The sequence below is a fragment of the Narcine bancroftii genome, chromosome 4, assembly GCF_036971445.1.
Source record: "Narcine bancroftii isolate sNarBan1 chromosome 4, sNarBan1.hap1, whole genome shotgun sequence".
Classification (NCBI taxonomy): Eukaryota; Metazoa; Chordata; class Chondrichthyes; order Torpediniformes; family Narcinidae; genus Narcine; species Narcine bancroftii.
In genome coordinates, this window is record NC_091472.1 from 77,584,922 (window position 1) to 77,607,783 (window position 22,862).

Below are 22,862 nucleotides of genomic sequence, written 5' to 3' on the forward strand. Positions count from 1 at the left end.
TATCAAAGAGAAATAATAATGGGAGACAAGGAGATGGGGAAGGAACTAAATGAGTATTTTGCATGAGTCTTCACTATGGAAGACACTACCAATGTGACAGATGTCGAAGAGTATTAGCGAGTATTAGGGATTGTACTCTCAGGTCCTGAAAGAGGGAGCAGCAGAGATTGTGGAGGTATTGGTAATGATCTTTCAGAAATCAAGAGATTCTGGCATGGTCTTGGAGGACTGGAAAATCAGAATGCACCCCATTATTCAAAACAGGAGAGAGGCAGCAGAAAGGAAATTATAGACTGGTATCTATGGTTGGGAAGATTTTGGAGTTGATTGTAAAGAACAAGATTATGGAGTACTTGGAGGAATGGAACAGGATACGCCAAAGCCAGCATGGTTTCCTTTAGTGAAGATCTTGTTTCACAAATCTACTGTAATTCTTTGAGGAATTGTCAAGAAGGCTGCATGTGGATGTTGAGTATTTGGATTTTCAGAAGACATTTGACAAGGTGTTGTGCATGAGGGTACTTAACAAGATAAGAGCTCATGTCGAGCATTGGCTGATTGGCAGGAAGCAGAAATTGAATACAAGGATCATATTCTGATTGGCTACCAGTTACCAGTGGTCAGTGGATAAGTGGATTTTTATGTTGTATATTAATGATTTGGATAATGGAATGGCTTTGTGGCCAAGCTGGCAGATGATAACAAGGTTACTGGAGGAGCAGGAAAGACAGAAGATACAGAGGATCTTATCTAAGTTAGTAGAATGGGCAGAGAAGTGGCGAATGAAATAGAATGTTGGAAAGTGTATGGTCATGCACTTGGTAGAAAAATAAATGTGCAGAATTTTATTTTTTTTAAATAAGTAGAAAATTAAAAATACCCAGATGCAAAGGGAACTGGAAGTCCTCATGCACGATAGCCTGAAGGTAAACTTGCTGGTGAAGAAGGCAAATGCAATGCTGCCATTCATTATGAGTGGAATAGAATATAAGAGCAAGAGCAGGGATGTGATGTTGAGGCTTTATAAGGCACTGGTGAGACCTCATTTGGAGTATTGTGAGGAATTTTTGGATCCTCATTTAAGAAAAGATATCCTGCGGTTGGAGAGGGTTCAAAGGAGGTGCATTAGGATGATTCCAGGAATGGAAGAGTTATATGAGGAGAGTTTGAAACCTCTCAACCTGTACTGAATTTAGGAGAATGAGTGGGGGGGGGGGAGAATCTCTGAAACATTTTGAATGTTGAAAGGCATGGTAGATGTAGAAAGATTGTTTTTCATGGTAGGAGAGTCTCAGACAAAAAAACACAACTTCAGGATTGAAGTGTGTCCACTTAGAACAGAAATGTGCGAGAACTTCTTTAGCCAGAGAGAAATAAAACTGGAATTGCTGCCACAGGCATTCTTGAGGCCAGGTGTACTTATGACAGTGATTGACAGGTTCTTGATTAGGCAGGGCCTCAATCATTATGAGGAGGAGGCCAGGCAGTGAGGCTGATTGGGAAAATGGATTAGCTCATGATTAAATGGTGGGGCAAACTCGATGGGATGAAAAGCCTATTTTTGCTTTTATGGCCACTCCCACTGCTTTTTAAACCCTTCTCCTCTCATTCACAGTCCCATTATCACAGTCCCTGATGGGATTTAAGCAAGCACTTCCCTCTCCTGCTGCTTTTTAAGTACTCCTCTCATGCACAGTCCAACTCTGCAGGTTCTCTGGTCTTGGGCAAAGCATATAGTGCCATATAGTGATGCACCCCAATAGGATGCTTTCAATAGTGCACCTGTAGAAATTGATAAGGGATGCAAGTGGCATGCCAAATTTCCTTGTGCTTTTGAAGAAGTAGTGTTGCTATCGTGCTTTCTTGGCTATTGCATTGACATGGGCAGACCAGGTCAAGTTACTAGAGATGTTTATCCCAAAGCTATCTACCATCTCCAACCCAGCACAATTGATTTGGACCAAGGAGTGAATTTTGCCCCTCTTCCAAAAGTCTATAACCAGCTCCTTGGTCTTGCTTACATTGAAGGAGAGATTCTCATCCTGGCACCAAGCCACAAGTTCCTCCACGTCTCCTCAGTACCCTGCCTTGCCATTGTTAGAGATCCTACCTATGAAGGTGGTCACTTCCTTGAAGTTATAGATAGAGTGGAATGGTATTTAGCCATGCAGTTGTGTGCATAGTTCCTCTATACCCATCTCCACATTGATGGGGTAGAGTTGGAGAGCTCAAGATCATGGGAGTTCATATTCAGTGGACCTCTCCTGGAGCTAGCAGATCTAGGCAACCGTGAAGAGGTACACAAAAAACTACATCAATGTTCTGAGGAAATTTAGCATGTCGTCCAATACCATATCATAGTTTTACAGGTGTAGTGGAAGTATACTGCTTTTTGCACCACAGCCTGGGATTTCAGTACTTCAGCATGCACATGCAATAATCTGGCCCTTCCTTCAGTTTCAACGGTTGAATAGCATCAGTTTATGATGTAGATGAATTGTGTGGGATGTTCTATGCCATGAGTTGAATAAATGCTTCCAATGTCAGAATCAGAATTTATTGTCATGAACATGTCACAAACTTTGTTTTGTGGCAGCATCACAGTGCAAACATTTATATAAACCACCTTACAAAATAAATAAAAATAGTGCAAGAAAAAGTTAAAGTAAGGCAGTGTCTGTGATTCATTGTTCATTCAGGAATCAGAGGTCAGAGGGGAAGAAGCTATCCTTGTGCCACTAGGTGCTCTTCTTCAGGCTCCTGTACCTTTTAGCCAATGGTAGCAGAGTGAAGAGGGCATGGCCTGGGTGGTGGGGATCCTTGAGGATAGAGGTTGTTTTCTTAAGACACTGCTTATTGTAAATTTCCTCGATGGAGTGAAGACTGCTGCCCGTGATGTTGCAGCCTGAGTTAACCCTCTAGAGTTTTTTCATGTCCTGAGCATTGGCACCTCTGTACTAGGCAGTGATGCAACCAGCCAGAATGCTCTCCATGGTATACCTATACAAGTCTTCAGTGGCATACCAATTATCCTCAAACTTCTCACAAAGTATAACTGCTGGAGAGCCTTCTTCATGATTGCATCAATGTGTAGGCTCTTGAACAGATCCTCAGAGATGATAATACTTAGGAATTTAAAGTTCATGACCCTCTCCACTGCTGAGCCCTCGATGAGGACTATTTCGTGTTCTCTTGATTTCTTCCTGAAGTCCACAATCATTTCCTTGGTTTTGGTAACATTGAGTGCAACGTTGTTGGTGTGACACCACTCAACAAGCTGATCTATTTCCCTCCTGTATGGTTTCTTATTTCCCTCTGTGATTCTGCAAACAAACGTGATGTCATCAGCAAATTTGCCAATCTGCAAGATAGCATTGGAAATGTGCCTAGCCACACAGTTATGGGTGTAGAGTGAGTAGAGTAGTGGGCTAAGCACAAATCCTTGAGGTGGACATGCATTGATCATCAATGGGGAGGAGATGTTGTTTTCAATTTTTACTGACTATGGTCTCCAATGAGGAAGTCAAGAATCCAGGTACAGAGGCCAAGGGTTTGGAGCTCATTGACCAGCAATGAGGGAATAATGGCCTTGTAGGCTGAGTTGTCATCGATGAAGAGCAGCCGTATGTACGAGTTTCTATTTTCTAGGTGATCCAGAGTGGAGAGTCAATGATATTGCATCTGCTGTGGAGCAATTGTGACGGTAGATGAATTGCAGTGGGTCCAGTCCTTTACTGAAGTATGTGTTAATTCTGGCCATAACCAACCTCTCAAAGTATTTCATCACAGTAGATGTTAATGCTCCAAGTCTTAGTCCTTTTCAGAAAGACAATGCCAACAGAGATGGAGAATAAATTTGGTTTGAGACAACTTTGTTACAAAAACAAACAAAAGAAAAAAAATCAGATAAAGAAAAAATATCAGAGATAAAAAGTGAATTGGACACCCACTTCAAATATAACAGGCAATGTTGATTACAGACCCATAAAAGCACTGTTATTTTCAATTGTAATTTCTGTCACTGAAAAAGGAGGAGTGAGGGACTCGGGAGGGCTGCTAGTGTTGGGAACCAGCTGGAGGTGACTGCATTTAAAAATGGAACAGAGGACAAGTTAAGGGTTAAACAGATCAGTGATTGGAAGGAAGAGTAATAAAGGGGCAGTGACAAATAAAAATATGAGTAGCTCACGCAGAGCAGCCAATGTCTGAGTGGTCTAGTGTAGGAGTGCAATGGAGACTTTGCCTCATGAAGCTTCAGTGAGCAGAGGCTGAGGATGAACTTGATTCAAGTGAGTAAAGGCCAGGTACGATCTTTGAATTGAAATTAGATAGATAGAGTTGATGGAAACAGCAGCTAGGGCAGTGGAATGCTATGATTGCAGGATGTGGGAAATCTGGGACAGCACAATTGTCCCTGATGACTATGCCTGCAAGAGGTGCATCCAGCTGCAGCTCATGGGTGACTGAGTTAAGGAGCTGGATGAATTCTGGATCATTCAGGAGGCAGTGATAGAGAGGAGTTTCGGAGAGACAGTCACCCCAAAATTCAAGAGGCAGATAACTGGGTGATGATTAGGTGAGGGAAGGGGAATAAGCAGATAATTCAGAGCACCCCTGTGGCTGTTCCCCTCAACAATAAGTATACTGCTTTGGATGCTGATGGGGAAAATGATCTACCTGGAACAAGTTGTGGTGGTCAAGTCTCGAGTGCAGAAAGCGATCCCTCACCTCAGGAGAGCTATGATGATTGGGGACTCATTGGTGCGGCGAGAAGATAGGAGGTTCTGTGAATGAGATCGAGGCTCCTGATTGGTATGTGCCTCCCAGGTGCTGGGAACAGGGATATCTCTGATCAAATTCACAGCATTCTGGAGGGGAAGGTGAGCAGCCAGATGTTGTGGAGTAGAGATGAGGTCCTGAAGAGGGAATATAGGGGGTTATGTAAGAAGTAAAAAAGCAGGACCTCGAGTAGTAATCTCGGGATTGCTGCCTGTACCCACACCAGAGAGGGTAAGAATCAGAAGCTGTGGCAGATGAAGGCATAGCTAAAGAATGCATAGCTAAGGAATTGATGCAGGGGTTCAGATATGTGGGGAAAGTCTGACCTGAACAAAAAGAATGGGCTGCACCTGATCTGGAAAAGAACCAATAGGAGGGTTTAAACTAGTTTGGCAGGGGTGGGAACCAGAATGTGAGTGCAGAGAATAGGGCAGAAGGTTAAAAGTTCTGAGTTTGTGAAGGACAGGCAAGGGACAGAACATATATTAGCCAGTTAGAGGGTTTGGAATGCGTCTATTTCAACACGAAGAGTATTAGGAATAAAGGGGATAAGGGGATGAACTTGGAACATAGATCAGTACATGGAACTTCGATCTTGTGGCCATTGGCTGGAGGAAGAGCAGGATTGACTGATGCAGGTACTGGGATTTAGGCATTTTAAAAGGAAGAGTATGGGTGGTAAAAGAAGTGGGGGGAGTAGCATTACTGATCAGGGATAGTATCCTGGCTCTAGAAAGGGAGCATGCTGCAGAGGGAATGTCCACTATGTTGGTGTAGGTGGAAGTCAGAAATAGGAAGGGAACAGTCACTGTACTCGGAGCAGATAATCAGGCAGATTTTGAAAAGGTACAGGAAATACAGGATTATAGTTATGGGTGATTTCAACTTCCTTAATATTGACTGGCATATCCTTACTGCAAGAAGGATAGATGGGGGTGAATTTTTCAGGTGTGTCCAAAAAGGATTTCTGACACAGTTTGTGGACCAGACGACGAGAGGAGAGACCATATTGGCAGACCTCTCAGTGGGGGAGTATATTGTTGAGAGTGAACACAACTCCCTGAGCTTCAGCATAGCTATGGAAAAGAATAAAAGCAGACAAAATGGGAAAGTGCTTAATTAGGGAAGGGCTAATTACAATGGGATGAGGCAGGAACTAGCAAGAGTAAATTGGAAACGGATGTTCAAGGATGAAAGGACAGAACCAATGTGGAGGAAGTTTAGGGACCACTTGTGCTGAGTTCAGGATAGATTTGTTCCACTGGGACAAGGAAAAGATGGTAGGAAAAAGGAATCATAGCCAATGAAACAGGTGAGGCAACTAGTCAGGAAGTAAAAGGAAGCATATATTTGATGTAGGAAACAGGAAGGGGTCATGAGAAGTGTATGGTAGCCAGGAATGAGCATAAGAAAGGACTTGAGAGCTTGAATGGGGCATGAGAAGGCCCATATCATATTAATGAGTACCCCTCCCCCCAAGGCATTTTATGTGTATGTGAAGAACAGGATGAAGAGAACGGTGGGGCCGCTAAAGGAGGCAACATGTGCCTAGAGATGGAGGAGGTTGGGGAGGTCCTAAATAAATACTTTGCTTCAGTATTCACAAGAGAAAAGGAATACTGGGTGAGGTCAGAATAGGCTTGTGTGCTCTTCAGTTTTGAGATCTTCTTTAAAAGCATCAAGATTGATAGGTACCCGGGACCACACTCGATATACTCCAGGTTGCTGTGGGAAGTGAGCGAAGAGATTGCTGGGGCAGTAACTATTATCTTTGAGTCCTCTTTGGCCACAGAGGAGGTGCCAGAGAATTGGAGAATTGTAAATGTAGTTCCCTTGCTTTAAAAAAAAGGTAATAGGGAGAATCCTTGGAATTATAAACTGGTGAGTCTTAAGTCAGTGCTGCGCAAACTATTGAAGAGGATTCTTAAGGATAGGATCTATGAGCATTTGGAGAACTACATTCTACTCCAGGATAGTCAACATAGGTTTGTGAAGGGAAGGTTGTGCCTCATGAGCCTAATTTAGGTTTTTGAGAAGGTATCAAAAAAAATTGATGAGAGTAGGGCAGTAAATGTGATCTACATGAATTTTAGTAAGGTATTTGACAAGGTTACCCTATGAGAGACTTGTTCAGAAAGTCATGAGATCTTGGCTGTGTGGATAAAAAAAAATTATTGCAGGTAGAAAGCAGAGAATAGTAATGGAAGAAAGTATTCTGCCTGGAGGTCTGTAACTAGTAGAGTGCCATAAGGATCTGTTGTGGGACCACTGCTCTTAGTGATTTTTATAAATGACCTGGATGAAGAGGTAGAAGGACAGGTCAGTAAGTTTGTGGATGATAAGAAGGTTGGAGGAATTGTGGATGGAGCTGAAGGTTGTCAAAGGTTACATGTGGATATAGACAGGATGCAGAGTTGGGTAGAAAAGTGGCATCTGGATAAGTGTGAGATGATGCATTTTGGAAGGACAAACCAGAAAGCTGAGTACAGGGCTAATGGTCAGCTACTTAAGAGTGTGGATGAACAGAGGGACCTTAAGATTGCTCCACAGGTTGATAGGATAGTTAAGGAGGCTTATAGGATGCTGATTTATTAATAGGGGTATTGTGTTCAAGAGTCAAGAGGTCATGTTGCAGCTCTACAAATCTCTGGTGAGACCACACTTAGAGTATTGTTCATTTCTGGTTACCTCATTATAGAAAGGATGTGGAAACTATGGAGAGGGTGCAGAGGAGATTTACCAGGATGTTACCTGGATCGTAAAATAAGTCTTATGAGGCAAGGTTCGCAGAGCTGGGATTTCTTTGGAGCATAGAAGGATGAGAGGAGACTTGGAGGTCTACGAGGCATAGATAGGGTAGAGAGCCAGCACCTGTTTCCCAGGGCAAGAATAGCAAACACCAGAGGATATGAGTACAAAGTGTAGGGAGGGAGGTTTGGGGGAGACATCAGGGTTTGTGTTTATTTGAAAAAAAGAGATTTGGGTGGCTGGAATGGCTTGCCAGGGATTGTGGTGGAGGCTGAAACATTAGGGGCATTTAACAAACTCTTAGACAGGCACATGGATATAAGAAAAATAGAGGGTTCCGGATAGGGAAGGCTTAGTACATTTTTAAAGGAATATATGGGTCAGTACAACATCAAGGGCTGAAGGGCCTGTAGTGTTCGATGTTATTTGTTCTTCCTAGAGCAAATAGCCACTGAAGATTTTGGTTTCTGAAAAGTAGAATTACAAATTCAGAGTAAACTTTCAATTGAACTTAAAATATTTTCATTTTTCATAAATGTTAAAAGGCATATTGAAACACAAGACCATAGACCAGAAGCCCATAGGATATAGAAGCAGATGTAGGCCATCCAGCTCAACGAGTCTGTGTAAGTTAAGAGAAAACAGATTCATGCAGACCAAAACAAAAATGAGGGGAAGAGGAGAAAATAGGAGGAGAAGGAGGGTGGAAAAGCAAAGAAAAATAAATCCAACATGATGAGCTGAAACTGCTCTCCCTCTGGTCCATTCTGTTTATATTTTTTTTAAAAGAGGGATATTTGTCTTTTGCCAACAGAGGGTGCCCAGAAATAGCAAAAACGTGCAAGGAAACGAAACCACACTATTCCATTTGTTCCCTTCATATAATATGGATCATGAAAGGTCAACTCATGATGGGAAGTCTCCAAATGAATTTTTGAGTGGCCTGGGAAAGGATCATCACTAATAAATAATATTTTTTTTGTATAATGCTGAATTCAAGAATAATTGGAGCAGAAATGGGCTACCCGGCTCCACAATCCGGCACCACCATTCAGTATGATCACAATACTAATCCGCTATAAACCTCAACTCCTGTTATGTGCCACATCCATACAGCTTTGGATCCAACAATTTTTCATAAATATACTTGACTTCTCTTCAAATAGTTCTTAATCTAAACTCCTCAACCCTCATATGTCAGAGAGTTCCAGGGATTCACCACTGTTTGGGATAAGAACTTCCTAAATACTCCAGTTTTAAAATGACTCTCCCTTGCCTTCAAATTGTATCCACTCTTTTGAGACTCTTCCACTGGTGGAAATATTGTAACATCTACCATGTCATTCCACGTAAGATTTTCTTGTTTTGCAAAATTCACTTTTCACTGCAATTGAGTTTCTAAACAAACACATTTGCAATCACTAAATTCAAGTCAAGTCACCTTCACATCATGTTTGCACTGTAAAGTTGAGATACTGTTTCTCCAGGACCATGGAGCATATTTAGAATAGAAGTTAAACACATTAAAACATATACAGTAAAAATCCACAGTACACATCCACATGTTCTGTGAATTCAGGAGCCTGATGGCTTGGTGGACAAAAACTGTTTCCCACTCTGGACGCAAGGACTTGAGTGCTATGGTACCTTCTTCAGATGGCAGAAGGGAGAATAGTTTATGTGAGGGATGTGTGAAGTCATTCACAATGTTTATTGCCTTTTGCCTGCATTGACAGTTGCAGATGTCCTTCATGGTAGGAAGAGAGCCCCATTGATCTTTTCTGGTGACTTCACCACAAGGGTCTTGTTGTCTGAGCTTCCAATCAGGCGGTGATCCAATTGCACAGAATGTTCTCAATACATCCTCTGTAGAATGTAGTGAGAATGGAGGGTGGGAGATGAACTTACCTCAGCCTTCGCAGGAGGTAGAGGCACTGCTGAGCTTTCTTGGGTATGGAGCTGATGTTTCGAGACCAGGTGAGATTCTCCGCCAAGTGCACTCCAAGGAACTTGATACTCTTGATGACCTCAACGGTCAAGCTGTCAATGGTCAGTTGAGCATGGTCCCCGTGCAACCATCTCTTTTGATTTATTAATGTTCAAATACAGGTTGTTGGCTCTGTACCTCACCTCTGTATGCCGAGCCCTCATTCTTAAGCCCACCACAGTCATGTCATCAGCGAACTTGATGATGTGGTTCAAGCTGCGTTTAGCTGCATAGTTGTGGGTCAACAGAGTGAATAGCCGTAGACTAAGCACAGAGCCCTGGATGGCCCCCTGTGCTCAGTGTGGTCTTGGAAGTGCTAATGCTGATCTGGACTGCTTGAGGTCTCCGTAACAGGAAGTCAAGAGTCCAAATGCAGAGGGAGTTGATTAGACCCAGCAGACTCAACTTCCTTATTAGGTACTGAGGTATGATTGTATTGTATACTGAACAGCATTTGAACATATGAATAAATGGAGGGCGGTGGAGATGGCATCGTACATAGAACGGTTGGCTCTGTATGTGAACTGCAGGGGGTCCAGTGATGGGGCAGCAGGAGCTTGATGTGCCCTATAACGAGTCTCCCAAACCACTTCATGACAATGGACGTGAGTGCAACAGGGCAGTAGTTATTGAGGCAGGACACAGACGACTTCTTTGGCACAGGGACAAATGGTGGTGGCTCTGAAGCACGTTGGGATCATGGCCCTTCTCAGGGAGATGGTAAAGGTGTCGGTGAGAACATCTGCTAGCTGAGCTACACATCCCCTGAGCATTCTGTCATGTATGTTATCCAGTACAGCATTTTCTGAGGATTGACCTAGCCTAGCTCTCTCTTCACATTGGCCACTGCAAGACACAGTGCCTGATCATTCGGAGGAGAGGTGGTCTTCTTCACTGCCATGTCATTTTTTTGCCTCAAAATGCACGTAGAAGTTGTTCAGTGCATCTGGGAAGGAGGCATCACCAGCACTGGTAGATGATGTAGTCTTGTGGTTGGTGATATCTTGGATCCCCTTCCACTTGTCACGTGACCTTGCTGACAAGGAAGTGAATATGAATGCGCTGGGTACGTGCATGCTTTGCTTACCTGATGACATTAGACAGTTTGGCTCTTACAATAGCTTGAACTACTTTGTTGTCCGCTCTGAAGGTAGCATCTTGGTTTCTGAGCAGCACATGCATCTCCGCAGTATCCATGGCTTCTGATTAGAGCGAATAATGATGGCCTTGGGCACAGTGACATCATCAGAACACTTTCTAATGTAGCTGGTCACTGATGCCGTACACTCCTCCAGGTTGATGCAGCTCCACTGGTTGCTGCTTCCTTGAACATGTGCCAGTCTGTGCACTCAACTCAGTTAAAAAGTGCAGGGGCATTATCTTTTATCAATGAGCAGTACATTCAAGATTCTGATAACAGCAGGAAAGAAAGAGTCCTTGAATCTGGTAGTTTGTATTTTCAAGCTCACATATCTTCCTGCTGCTGAAAGGTGGAGGGAGAAAAGCGTATTGCAGTGCTGAGGCACTGAGAGGTATAGATGGTCAATGGAGAGAAGATTGGTTTGCATGATGACCTGAGCCACATTCACAACACCATACAATTGATTGCAGTCTTGGGCAGAGCAATTCATGTATCCTGAGAGAATACTTTATCTGGTGTATCTACAAAAAATTGTAAGAGACATTAGCCACAGGCCTAATTTCCTTAGGCTTCTAAGGAAGTAGAATTGTTTGTGTGCTTTCTTGGCTATGGTGTCAATATGATAGGACCTGGACAGGTTGTTCGTTGCATTCACTCTTTGGAACACGAAGCTCTCTGTTATCTCTACTTCACCACCTTGATAGACAGGAAGATGGATCATCCCTCCTCCCCCATTTCTTGTATTCAAAGAGCAGCTCCTTCATTAAAGAGACATTAAGGGAAGAGGTTGTTTTGTTAACACCATGACACTAGGCTCTCTACTTCCTTGCTGTACCCTTTATGGATTATGGAAGTGGTTGTTGATGCCAATGTGGGCAGATGGATATGTTTATTGTAGGATTCCATAAGCTCCCAATGAATGCTACTTCTCAATTTTCAGCAATTATGGAGCAGGGAACGCCAAAAGTTGCTGCAGTTGTTTACCTTTCTTTAATCCACTTGATAACCTCTTGTTATTGTAAATAAAAATAATGTACATACTTAAGACTTTTGGTGTTGGGCAGGCAGATGACATGGTTTTCTCAATCAGAGTTAATTAAATGCCATCATTGGAATGTTGGTTTGAAAGAGGTTACTAGCCCATCAATGGATATAGCATTGGCTGTATCCATCCAATGGTTTTTAGCACAACAGACTCGCCAAGGCAAATAGCGCCTTTGGAAGACTACACAAAAGAGTCTGGAAAAACAACCAACTGAAAAACCTCACAAAGATAAGCGTATACAGAGCCGTTGTCGTACCCACACTCCTGTTCGGCTCCGAATCATGGGTCCTCTACCGGCACCACCTACGGCTCCTAGAACGCTTCCACCAGCGTTGTCTCCGCTCCATCCTCAACATCCATTGGAGCGCTTACATCCCTAACGTCGAAGTACTCGAGATGGCAGAGGTCGACAGCATCGAGTCCACGCTGCTGAAGATCCAGCTGCGCTGGATGGGTCACGTCTCCAGAATGGAGGACCATCGCCTTCCCAAGATCCTGTTATATGGCGAGCTCTCCACTGGCCACCGTGACAGAGGTGCACCAAAGAAAAGGTACAAGGACTGCCTAAAGAAATCTCTTGGTGCCTGCCACATTGACCACCGCCAGTGGGCTGATATCGCCTCAAACCGTGCATCTTGGCGCCTCACAGTTTGGCGGGCAGCAACCTCCTTTGAAGAAGACCGCAGAGCCTACCTCACTGACAAAAGGCAAAGGAGGAAAAACCCAACACCCAACCCCAACCCACCAATTTTCCCCTGCAACCGCTGCAATCGTGTCTGCCTGTCCCGCATCGGACTTGTCAGCCACAAACGAGCCTGCAGCTGACGTGGACTTTTTACCCCCTCCATAAATCTTCGTCCGCGAAGCCAAGCCAAAGAAAGAAAGAAGAATTGGTAATGCATGTTAATGCAGGGATCACTATTGCCTTATTGACCATGAGCTAATTGACCATTACAGTAGTCAATTACTAGAGGGTATGGAGAAAAATTGAAAACAGTGCTGGGAACAGATAAAAGTATTGTTATAAAGACAGCAAGGGCATCATCTTTTGTCAGTGCAAGATTCATTCAAGAGTCTGATAACAATGGAAAGAAACTGTCCTTAAATCAGGATGGTTGTGTTTTCAATCTATGCATCTTGTGCCCAACAGAAAAGGAGCATGACCAAGGCAGTCTTCTACTGGCAAAACATGGAGTAGGTTGCTGAAGGCACCGAAGCTGCTGTAATTACAAATAATCAAAAATCTTCATATTTTTAGGTTATTTCAAGGAACTAGACAGGGTTGTTCTCGTAGCCCTTTATTATTTAATTTAGCTTTGGAACCCCTAGCAAATAGCACTTCAGGATTTCAGTGTCATTCGGGGAATTAATAGTATCTTTATATGCATATGATCTTTTAGTATATATTTCAGATCCTGAGAAATCTATTCCGCCAATGTCTTCGTTTTCCCAATTTGGTAGTTTCTCTGGATACAAATTGAATCTTTATAAGAGCAAATTATTTCCAATAAACATGCATGTATCTGTTTATAATCACACATCTTTTAGAGTGGTTAAAGATCATTTTACCTATCTTGGGGTTAAAATGACCAAAACATTTAAAGATCCATATAAATTTAACTTTCTTCCTTTTCTAGATTATGTGAAACAATCTCTTTCTAGATGGTCTCCATTGGCTTTATCTTTAATAGGTTGTATTAAAGCTATTACAATGATAATTTTATTGGGACAACAGCGGGGAAACCGGGCACAGCGGCAGGAAACTGGGTTTATATAAGCAGGGACAGAGAGTGCAATAAACCAGTCTTGTCTATAACTGCATTGAGTGTGCATCTTCTTCCACTCTCTGCTATTGCAACTGGCTGCAGGTGACTGTTATAAATTATTTTCACATGACTTTGTTAGTATAATTATTTTCCCTTCCGGACTACATCGCATTTTATTTCATTGTTGGTGAATTTTTATTAATAAATTCTCAGGATAGGATGCCCAGTCTTTTTTTTCTTAGATGAGGTAGGGATTTATATCATAATTAAAAAAATTTTTTTTGAAGATTTCAGTTTGAGGTGATGACAACATATTTGTTAATTGTGGTGTAATACAATATGTCATGTACCTTCAACCTGAAGGTAACAGTGAAAAGGGGTAATGGAGTTTTTCGAGGAGGTTACCAGGAAAGTTGATGAAGGAAAAGCTGTGGATGTTGTCTAATGGACTTTAGAAAGGCCTTTGACAAGGTCCCTCGTGGGAGGTTAATCAGGGAGGTTCAAATTTTAGATTGACCCTGTATTGAATGTGCCCAGAAGTATTGAACTGCACGTTTCACAAACATTTCTACGACTGATTCCACCTGCATTGAATTCGCCCATCGTTATTGAATGAAGATCTACCAGGACCAATGCCTGAAGATGCACAAAATCAGTGAACCGGTGCGGACTCGAAAGGCCAACATGGGCTGTTTCCACTCCGTAAATGGTTATATGATTATTTCGTGATTTTTTCCCCCTCTTTCTTGATTATGTATTCTTATTCTCCTCAAGTATTGTTTACCTATAATATGATTAATAAAAAGATTGAAAAAGAAAGAAAGAGGAGTTTGATGGATGGGATTGAGTTCTTTAATATTGTAACTGTGCTCCTGAGAATTTGAAAGGTAATAGTTTTGATGGAGGGGAAATTGAATTTTGTGATGTCCTAGGCTACATTTATCACTCTCTAAAATTTCTTGTTGGCTTGGGCAGAACAGTTCCCCTGATACATAGAAGTGAATATTGAGACCCTTTGGGAGCTTGTAGGGACCCAGTGTAAGGCAGGGGAGGGGGGGGGGGAGTTGGTGAATGGGTGTGAAAGGTTAAAACAATGCTATGTGTTTGTGCCATTCTCACACCAGTGGCTGTGTGGAACGAGCTTCTGGGCCCACGGTCCTGTTGGCTCCAAATCATGGGTCCTCTACCGGCATCACCTATGGCTCCTAGAATGCTTCCATCAGTGCTGTCTCCAATCCATCCTCAACATTCATTGGAATTACTTCATCACCAACATCGAAGTACTCGAGCTGGCAGAGTCCGCAAGCATCAAATCCATGCTGCTTAAGACCCAACTGCGCTGGGTGGGTCAAGTCTCCAGAATGGAGGACCATCACCTTCCCAAGATCGTGTTCTATGGCGAGCTCTCCACTGGCTACCGAGACAGAGGTGCACCAAAGAAGAGGTACAAGAACTGCTTAAAGAAATCTCTTGGTGCCTGCCACATTGACCACTGCCAGTGGGCTGATATCGCCTCCAACCGTGCATCTTGGTGCCTCACAGTTCGGCGGGCAGCAACCTCCTTTGAAGAAGACCGCAGAGCCCACCTCACTGACAAAAGACAAAGGAGGAAAAACACAACACCCAACCCCAACCAACCAATTTTCCCTTGCAACCGGGCCTGCCTGTCCCGCATCGGACTTGCCAGTCACCAACGAGCCTGCAGCAGACGTGGACATACCCCTCCATAAATTTTCGTCCGTGAAGCCAAGCCAAAGAAGAAGAAGAAAGAAGGAGAGATTGAAACAAGAGGTCATGAGTTAAGAGGCAAAAATTTAGAAGTAACATGAGGGGGACCTGTTTTACTCAGAGAGTGGTGGCTGTGTGGAATAAGCTTCTGGGAAAAGTAGTAGCGGCAGTGTCAATTTTTTCATTTAAGGAAAAATTGGATAGATGTATGGTTGGGAGGGGAATGGAAGGTTATGGGCAGGGTGCAGGTAGGTGTGGACTAGAATGGCCAAAATGGCCTGTTTCAATGCTGTAATTGTTATATAATTATTTCATTTCAAAATCTATCAATTCAGCAATTTTAAAACATTCTATTCCAAAATCTATCAGATTGAATTGCCATACTTTTAAAAGGAAAAAATTCAAGGAGGTTCTTAAAAGTTTCCTTGAAAAAGCACAACATCCCCAATGTGAGAGAATCTCTGATCCATAACCATTCAAAAATAGAGAAGGAACGGCTTTAGGAACTTTTGATTTCATTTAGCAGGATCACCCAGCAGAATTCAACATAATTAGCAAAAGTAAGGTAGATGATTTCTGATTTATTGTGAAGAGTACATACATGACATCACATACAACCCTGATTTTTCTCCTGCGGGTGTGGCAGAATCACCACTTATTGGTAGTGCAAAAGAAAACTGTACACAAGTAAACAATCCAGAGAACTATAAACAGATAATGTATGTAAACAAACTCACTGCGCAATACAGAGAGAATTTTTAAAAAATCAAAGTACACAACCTTAAAAGAGTCCCTGATTGATTTTGTTGTTGAGGAATCTGATGTTCCTTAACCTCCAAAAATACACACCCACACACATTGCAACTCTCAACAATCTGCAGATCCCACATTGGATCTGTCATTCATCTCAATATCCACAAAAATGGAGTGCCAGCAAGTTATCGATGATTACCTTTAGTATTGTGCATAATGATACTGGTGTCTGGTCATCGGGACCAGACACCTCCTGTTGTTCAGAATCATTTTAAAATGAGTTGAGTGAGGGTCACATTGGGTCATGTTTGGTTCCAAACTCCATCTTTGATGAGCAGATGTTATCTACCGAAAAAAGTGCAGGTTTTTGGACATTGCTGTTTTTCGGAATCCCAGATAAAAGGTTAAGCAGCTGTACATTGAAAAACAACTGTAATTATGTAGTTCTTATAAAGGAGAAATGTGGGTATTTATATTTATTCTCAAGCTTACAGTTTAAATTTCCAAAAGATTCATTCAGAATTCAGTAGCTTTTCCAAAGTCTAATCCATTTATAACACAGGAAATAAAAGCTGACTAAAATCAACTTCAATACCACATAATGCAACTAAACATCAAGTGATTGTAGAATTCTGGATCATTTTGCTGCAGGAACTAAATATCTAACCAAACCTAGAATACCTTTCTTGAAATATTTGCAAATACTGCATGTAAATGTTTTGTTTATCAAATATCTCATTTAAAAATAAAAAAAGGAATAGGATAGAAAAAAATAGAATCAACACCTGGACATCACTAACAATTACATTGAAGGGAGGATAACCAATTGGAGAATGATTGAAATCAAGGATGCTCGGTAAGCTAATCAACTTCCACCTAATGATTATTATTCAGTTTTAAATGCAACCATTGTTTTCCACACAACTTGCATACAATACAAAATTTCACTTTGTCACCACCACTCTTGATTTCTCTCCTAAAATTATTATCACAATATACTTGCGGCCTCCAGTTTTATCGGCGACCACATTGGTGTTGTCTCATGCACTCATGATGAGGTCATCTACTTTATCCACTTTGCAGTTGACTTTCACCCCCAACCTCAAATTCAATTGGTCCACCTCCAACAACACTCCCCCCTTTCTTGATCTCTCAGACTCCACTTCAGGAAGCAAACTCTCTACAGACATTTTCTACAAACCCACCAACTCTTATCTCAGCTACACCTCTTCACACCCTGCTCCCTGTAAAGATTCTATTCCTTTCTCTCAATTCCTCCATCTTTGTCACATCTGATCCCAGGATGAGGTCTTGCCTCCAGATCCGAGATGTCCTCCTTCTTCAAAAAAACATGGCTTTTTGTCTGCATAGTTATAAACATTTTTTGGTAATAATAGATGGATAGAGACACTACCGACCATGGACAATACTGCTCAATCCATGGTAAAGGTACCATAAGGAAAATGTGCCCCAGTTTGGTCTGTTTGAAAAAATAAGTTCAGACAACCGGTCCTTATTTTTAAAAAAAATTATTAGTTTAAAACCACACAATAAAACACATAATTCAAAACAATACAAATGTACCATCACAAAGGTATATAAAAGAGAAAGAAAAAATGAAACACCCATCATATACCACTCCCCTCCCCCCCAAACCCCTGACAAAGAAGAAAAAAAGAAAAAGAGAAAGAACGGGACAAGAGACCCTCAACAGGGGTGCTTATTACTTTAAAGTCTCTTATAACATACTGAGACCTTAAGGAGAAGGGAATGTCAGAGCTTCATTTAAATATTAACACCCATATTTTGTAAATAAGGGCTCCATATCTTCCAAAATATATTTGTCTCTTAAATTATAAGTAATTTTCTCAAGTGGTATACAACTCCTGACTTCAGCATGCCATCTTTCTATACCCAAATCCATATCAGACTTCCAAGTTATGGCACTACACTTTCTTGCTATTGCTAAAGACAATATTCCTTATTTTGTGGCTAAGTGCATAATCAATTGGATATTCAACAACAATTCCTTTGCTCCCATCATCCACAGGTAGCAGGAATTGTGTAACAGGCCAATGAAATGTTGAAAGATAAATTCAGAAAATTAAGAGGACACTGGACTAATTTGGCCAAAGGTGCAACCCCTGGATTATTTTAAATGCAGGTCACCCAGCGACAAGTCCATGGCTTATCACCTGTGACCCTTACCCCCCACCCCACAGACACCTTGGGGAGCGCAGTCGTGGAAAATCACAGCACGTGTTTTGCTGTCCATGAGAGAAGAACTAACTAAAATATTTCAGGTTTTACATTTGCAGGTACATCACACCAATCACAAGGAATCAGAAGAGAGAGGAGAGGGACAACTCTGACTTGAGCCAGGAGACTATGTCCTGATCAAGAACTGGGATGGGAAAAAGCTGGAACAACAGTGGAAGGACCCTTCCAAGTGCAACTAATAACTCCAACTGCAGTAAAGGTAGAAAGACCACCTTGATGGATTCATCGCACGGACTGCAAAAGAATTAGTTCCACAGAAGACTAACATGACTCTGCCAAGAGCAAAGAGATTAAAGGGCAATAAAAATTAATGGCTGAAGCAAATGTTTTGGCTGCTCTTATTTTTCTGACTGTCCTGTTGTGATACAGAATTAAATCTCCAGGAAGGTTCACAAGAGGTCTAAACGAGAATGGTATGACAACACTTATGTTCCTAATGCATGTTGAAACTATGAACGTGTCTAATTGCCAACCTACAGTGGTCAGGAAGTCCCCATGATAGCAATACCATTTTATCAGACAGAACATCAGGCCTGGAAATGCCACTATAATTGGACACTGAGCATTATGAAAATGCCTTAATGCCAACCTGTTAAACATTTGTTTAACAATTGTTTAACAATTAGTATAAGCCCTATTATGATCTGTCCAAGACACCTCCGTATTTTAAACCGAACAAGTACACCATGGGGGGAGGGGGCGAACCTGTTTGTCCAGGGGATATGAAAGGAGGACAGGAACAGGCCATTATACTAAAATAAGTGATCAATTTGGCTACTTTACAGGGGAAGTGACCTTAAGTAGTACCTATCTTTGTGACGGACAAAAAGCATATCCATGGCTGTCAAACTATTATTTAACTTGCCTTGCCCCAGCGAATATGGAATTTTGACGATATGGCCGACCATTCTTTGACAGGGGATAGAGTGAATAGAGCCATCTCTGAAGCTGAGCGGTTCTTTAGGATTCCTTTTCCCAATTATGGCAAGGCCAAAGCCATTCATGAACTGATTAATATGCCAGTGCCCTAGAGAAGCTTGCCAACACTACTGCAGGGATTGAAGAAAAGACACAGACCCAGATTCGTGAACTCACTGCGGAGGCAGTAGCTATATGAACTGCGGTTCTACAGAATCACCCTGATCTGCTGTTAGCAGATCAAGGTGGTACATGTGCATAGAAAGTCAGGAATGCTACACCAACACCCTGATGCCTCTAAAAATATCATCTATTTGGTGAACCACATAAAAGAATGAATATGCGATGTCCAGAAAATAGGGGAACAGTTCCATAATTACAACCACTTGGGACCATCTTGGTGGCTTTTCAGTGTCTGTGTGTCCCGGCTATTATTTTATTAGTTGGGTTGATCTTGTATGATCAGATTATGTTTAAAGACCAAATAAGTTATCATAGAATGATAAAAGGAGGAAATGATAGATTATAACAGAATGTATAGATTTGCTTTATTTCCTATTTTTCTTTCTATAAATTTCAGCAGCAAGACTTAAAAAGAATATTTTTATGGGAAAGAAATTCTTTTTTTTAGTAGCTCAGATGCAAGTCATGCTGTTCTTGAAACTCATGCTAGATGTTTTGCTAAAGTCTGCAGATTACAGGTCATGTGAATCATCACGAACAGGCTGTAAAATCCCATCTGTGGATGGGTTTTCTTGCAGAAAGACCCTGATGTAAGTTCAAGTTCTTTATTTATATAAGCACGTTTTTTTCAACTTGCATTGACCAAAGTGCTGTACAAACCAGGGCAATAGATCGAAATTAGTACAACTATTTACAGAACAACAGATGAAGATGTTATTAATAGACAATTGCACTGAATAATGCAATGCTATTGGAAGTTAAGAATATACAAAGGGTTTCAGATGTTAAACACTATCAACAGAAGTGTGTTTTTAACCTGAATTTAAGCAGTTGAGGGAGGGGGCTAGTTTAATGGTCAGAGGAATACTGTTCCACAGTTTGGGGGCCTCAACTGCAAAGGCCTGGTCTTCTCTTTGTGTGCACTTAGTGTGTGGAACAGCCAGGCATCATGTGGGAACTGACCTTGGGAGCAGAGCAGGGCATAAGCAGATCTGGCAGAGGAGCTAGGTCATTGAGGGCCTTGTATGTAAATAGCAGCAGCTTGAAATCTATTCTGAGCCTCACCGGCAGCCATTGGAGGGAGGCCAGAATTGGAGTGATATGGTTCCTCTTCTTGGAAACCGACAGGACTTTAGCCGCAGCATTCTGAACTGAATGGAGGTGGGTTAGGGAGGATTGGTTAATCCCAGTGTATAGAGAGTTAGCGTAGTCCAGATGTGAGATAAGGGCGTGAATCATCCTTTCGAGGTCCTTGAGTGAGAGATATGGTTTTAACAATGGTGCAGAGCTTGAAAAAGCAGGCCTTCACCACGGCATTGACCTGTTTGTCAAATTTGAAGGCCAAAGCACCCCAAGGGATTTAACATGGGGTTTAATAAGAGTGGATAGATTACCTAGGGCAGTGGTTCTCAACCTTTTTCTTTCCACTCACATACCACTTTAAATAATCCCTATGCCATTGGTGCTCAGTGATTAGTAAGAGATTGCTTAAGGTGGTATGTGAGTGGGACAGGAAGGTTGAGAATCGCTACTCTAGACGCAATTGTTATTGAAATATTTTGCTTGAGAAAAATTGTCATTGGCCCATTTCCTTTGGAGTTATGAAACCGTGCACATAATGAGTTAATTAGGTAAGATTAAAACAGTGGTTTTCAAACTTATTCTTTCCACCCACATACCTCCCTAAGCAATCCCTTTCTAATCACAGAACATCTCTGGCACAGGGAATACTTAAAGTGGTATGTGAGTGGAAAGAAAAAGGTTGAGAACCAGACCTAGGGAGTCATGTAACATTTTTGTTAAACAATCCGGTGGTGGGGGGGGGGGGGGGTGGAGAAATAGGATGATCCCAGGTTTTGTCTCAAGCTGGAGGAAGTTGCAGCCCATGCCGCATTTTATGTTTTCTAGACCTGTGGTACAACAGGTCTTCTCATGTAACAGAGAACCCATTTGCAAAGCTAATAAAGTTGTATTGTATTTGCATTATTTGTCAACATTTTTTTATATTTGATTGAAGTTAGCACCACCATCAATGCAGCTTTTCCTGCATGTCTTCTATTTCCTACTCATCTGCCTGGGCCCTTCAACCCCTAGATGCAACAAGGACAAGATTCCGCATCCAACATATTATCCTCCACAATTTCCACCACCGGCAATGTGATCCCCCACCAACACATCTTCCCCTATTCTCCTTTCTCTGCCATCCGCAGGGATCACTCCCTCCAGGACTTCCTCAAACACATCCCTTCCCACTAATTGACCCTTGTTACCTACCATGGTGACTGCAGAAAATGCTACACTTGCGCCCATGCCTCCTCCACCAACTGGATCCCTAAATACTACTTCCATTTGTAAAGCTGGACGGGCCATGTGCTGCATCCGGTACTCTTGTTGAGGCCCCTCTCCATCCCAGAGACAGGATGCAGACTGGGAGATCATTTCATTCAGCGCTTTTGCTTGGTCAATAGCAGGGATATCCATTGACAAATTCTGTGTTCTACTCCATGCCATCATGTCTGTCCATGGTCTCCAACACTGCTAAACCAAAGCCACCCATAAATTGGAGAACACCTAATATTCCAACTGGGTACACTTCAACCAGATGGCATTAACATCAACATTGGGTTCTGTAAGGCCCCTTCCCTGTATCTTTTTTTCCCTATCCCTCTATCTCTTTTCCTCCAGGTACCCTCTCCTTTCTTCTCCATTCAGAATTATCCCCTCCCATAGAACACCACTGCACAAAAACAGGCTCTTTGGACTTCTAGTCTAGGCTGAATTATTTTTATATCTAGTGTCTCTAACTTGCACCCAGTCCATAGCCTTCCATACCCCTCCTGTCCATGTACCTGTTCATTTATTGAATGTCAAAACTGAGCCTACATTTACCAATTAGCTCGCAGTTCATTCCACACTGCCACCATTCTCTGAATGAGAACTTCCCCAATGTTCCTTTTAAATTTTTTCCCTTTTACCTTTAAACCATGTTCTCTCATTTTTATTTGTCTCACCGAACCTCAGAGAAAAAACCCTGCTGGCAGTTACTCTATCTATTGGATGGCACAGTTGGCAGAGTGGTTAGTAAAAACACCTTTACAGCTCCAGCGATCAGGACCTGGGTTCAAATCCCATTCTGTCTGTAAGGAGTTTATACATTATCCTCGTGGATTTTCCCCAGGGGGTCCAGTTTCCTCCCTCCATTCAAAACAATCGGATGTAAATCAGATGGCACAGACTCTTGGGCCAAAATGGCCTGAGCTGTATGTACAAATTTATCTATACCCATTATAATTTTAAATACCTCAATAAAATGTCCCCTCATTCTTCTAGGCACCAGGAATAAAGTCTTAAACTGTTTAACCTTTCCTTGTAGCTCAGTTCCTAGAGTCACAGCAATATCCTAGTAAATTTTTTCTGCACTCTTCGATATCCTTCCTGTAGCTAGGTGACCAAAACTGCACACAATACTCAAAATTTGGCTTCACCAAATTTATACAACCACTATAACATCCTAAGTCATATATTTAATGCTTT

At 42.0% G+C, this 22,862-nt stretch overlaps 1 protein-coding gene and 1 long non-coding RNA gene across 9 annotated transcripts in view; one reads left to right on the forward strand and one right to left on the reverse strand.

Annotated features, from left to right (window-relative positions):
- LOC138760718 (uncharacterized) overlaps positions 1–18,551 on the forward strand; it is a 73,904-nt gene extending 55,353 nt beyond the window's left edge. The window contains exon 3 of the long non-coding RNA XR_011355825.1: positions 18,266–18,551. This is a non-coding gene — a long non-coding RNA (uncharacterized lncRNA). The remainder of the gene's footprint in view (positions 1–18,265) is intronic.
- wdpcp (WD repeat containing planar cell polarity effector) overlaps positions 1–22,862 on the reverse strand; it is a 291,775-nt gene that overhangs the window by 209,942 nt on the left and 58,971 nt on the right. For 6 of the 8 annotated variants that reach the window (XM_069931706.1, XM_069931705.1, XM_069931702.1 and 3 more), the window contains one exon: positions 16,147–16,292. The exons of the other annotated variants lie outside the window; for them this stretch is intronic. In XM_069931706.1, the coding sequence (XP_069787807.1) occupies positions 16,147–16,162 (16 nt within the window). In that variant the 5' untranslated portion in view covers positions 16,163–16,292. The remainder of the gene's footprint in view (positions 1–16,146; positions 16,293–22,862) is intronic. 8 annotated transcript variants of the gene reach the window in all.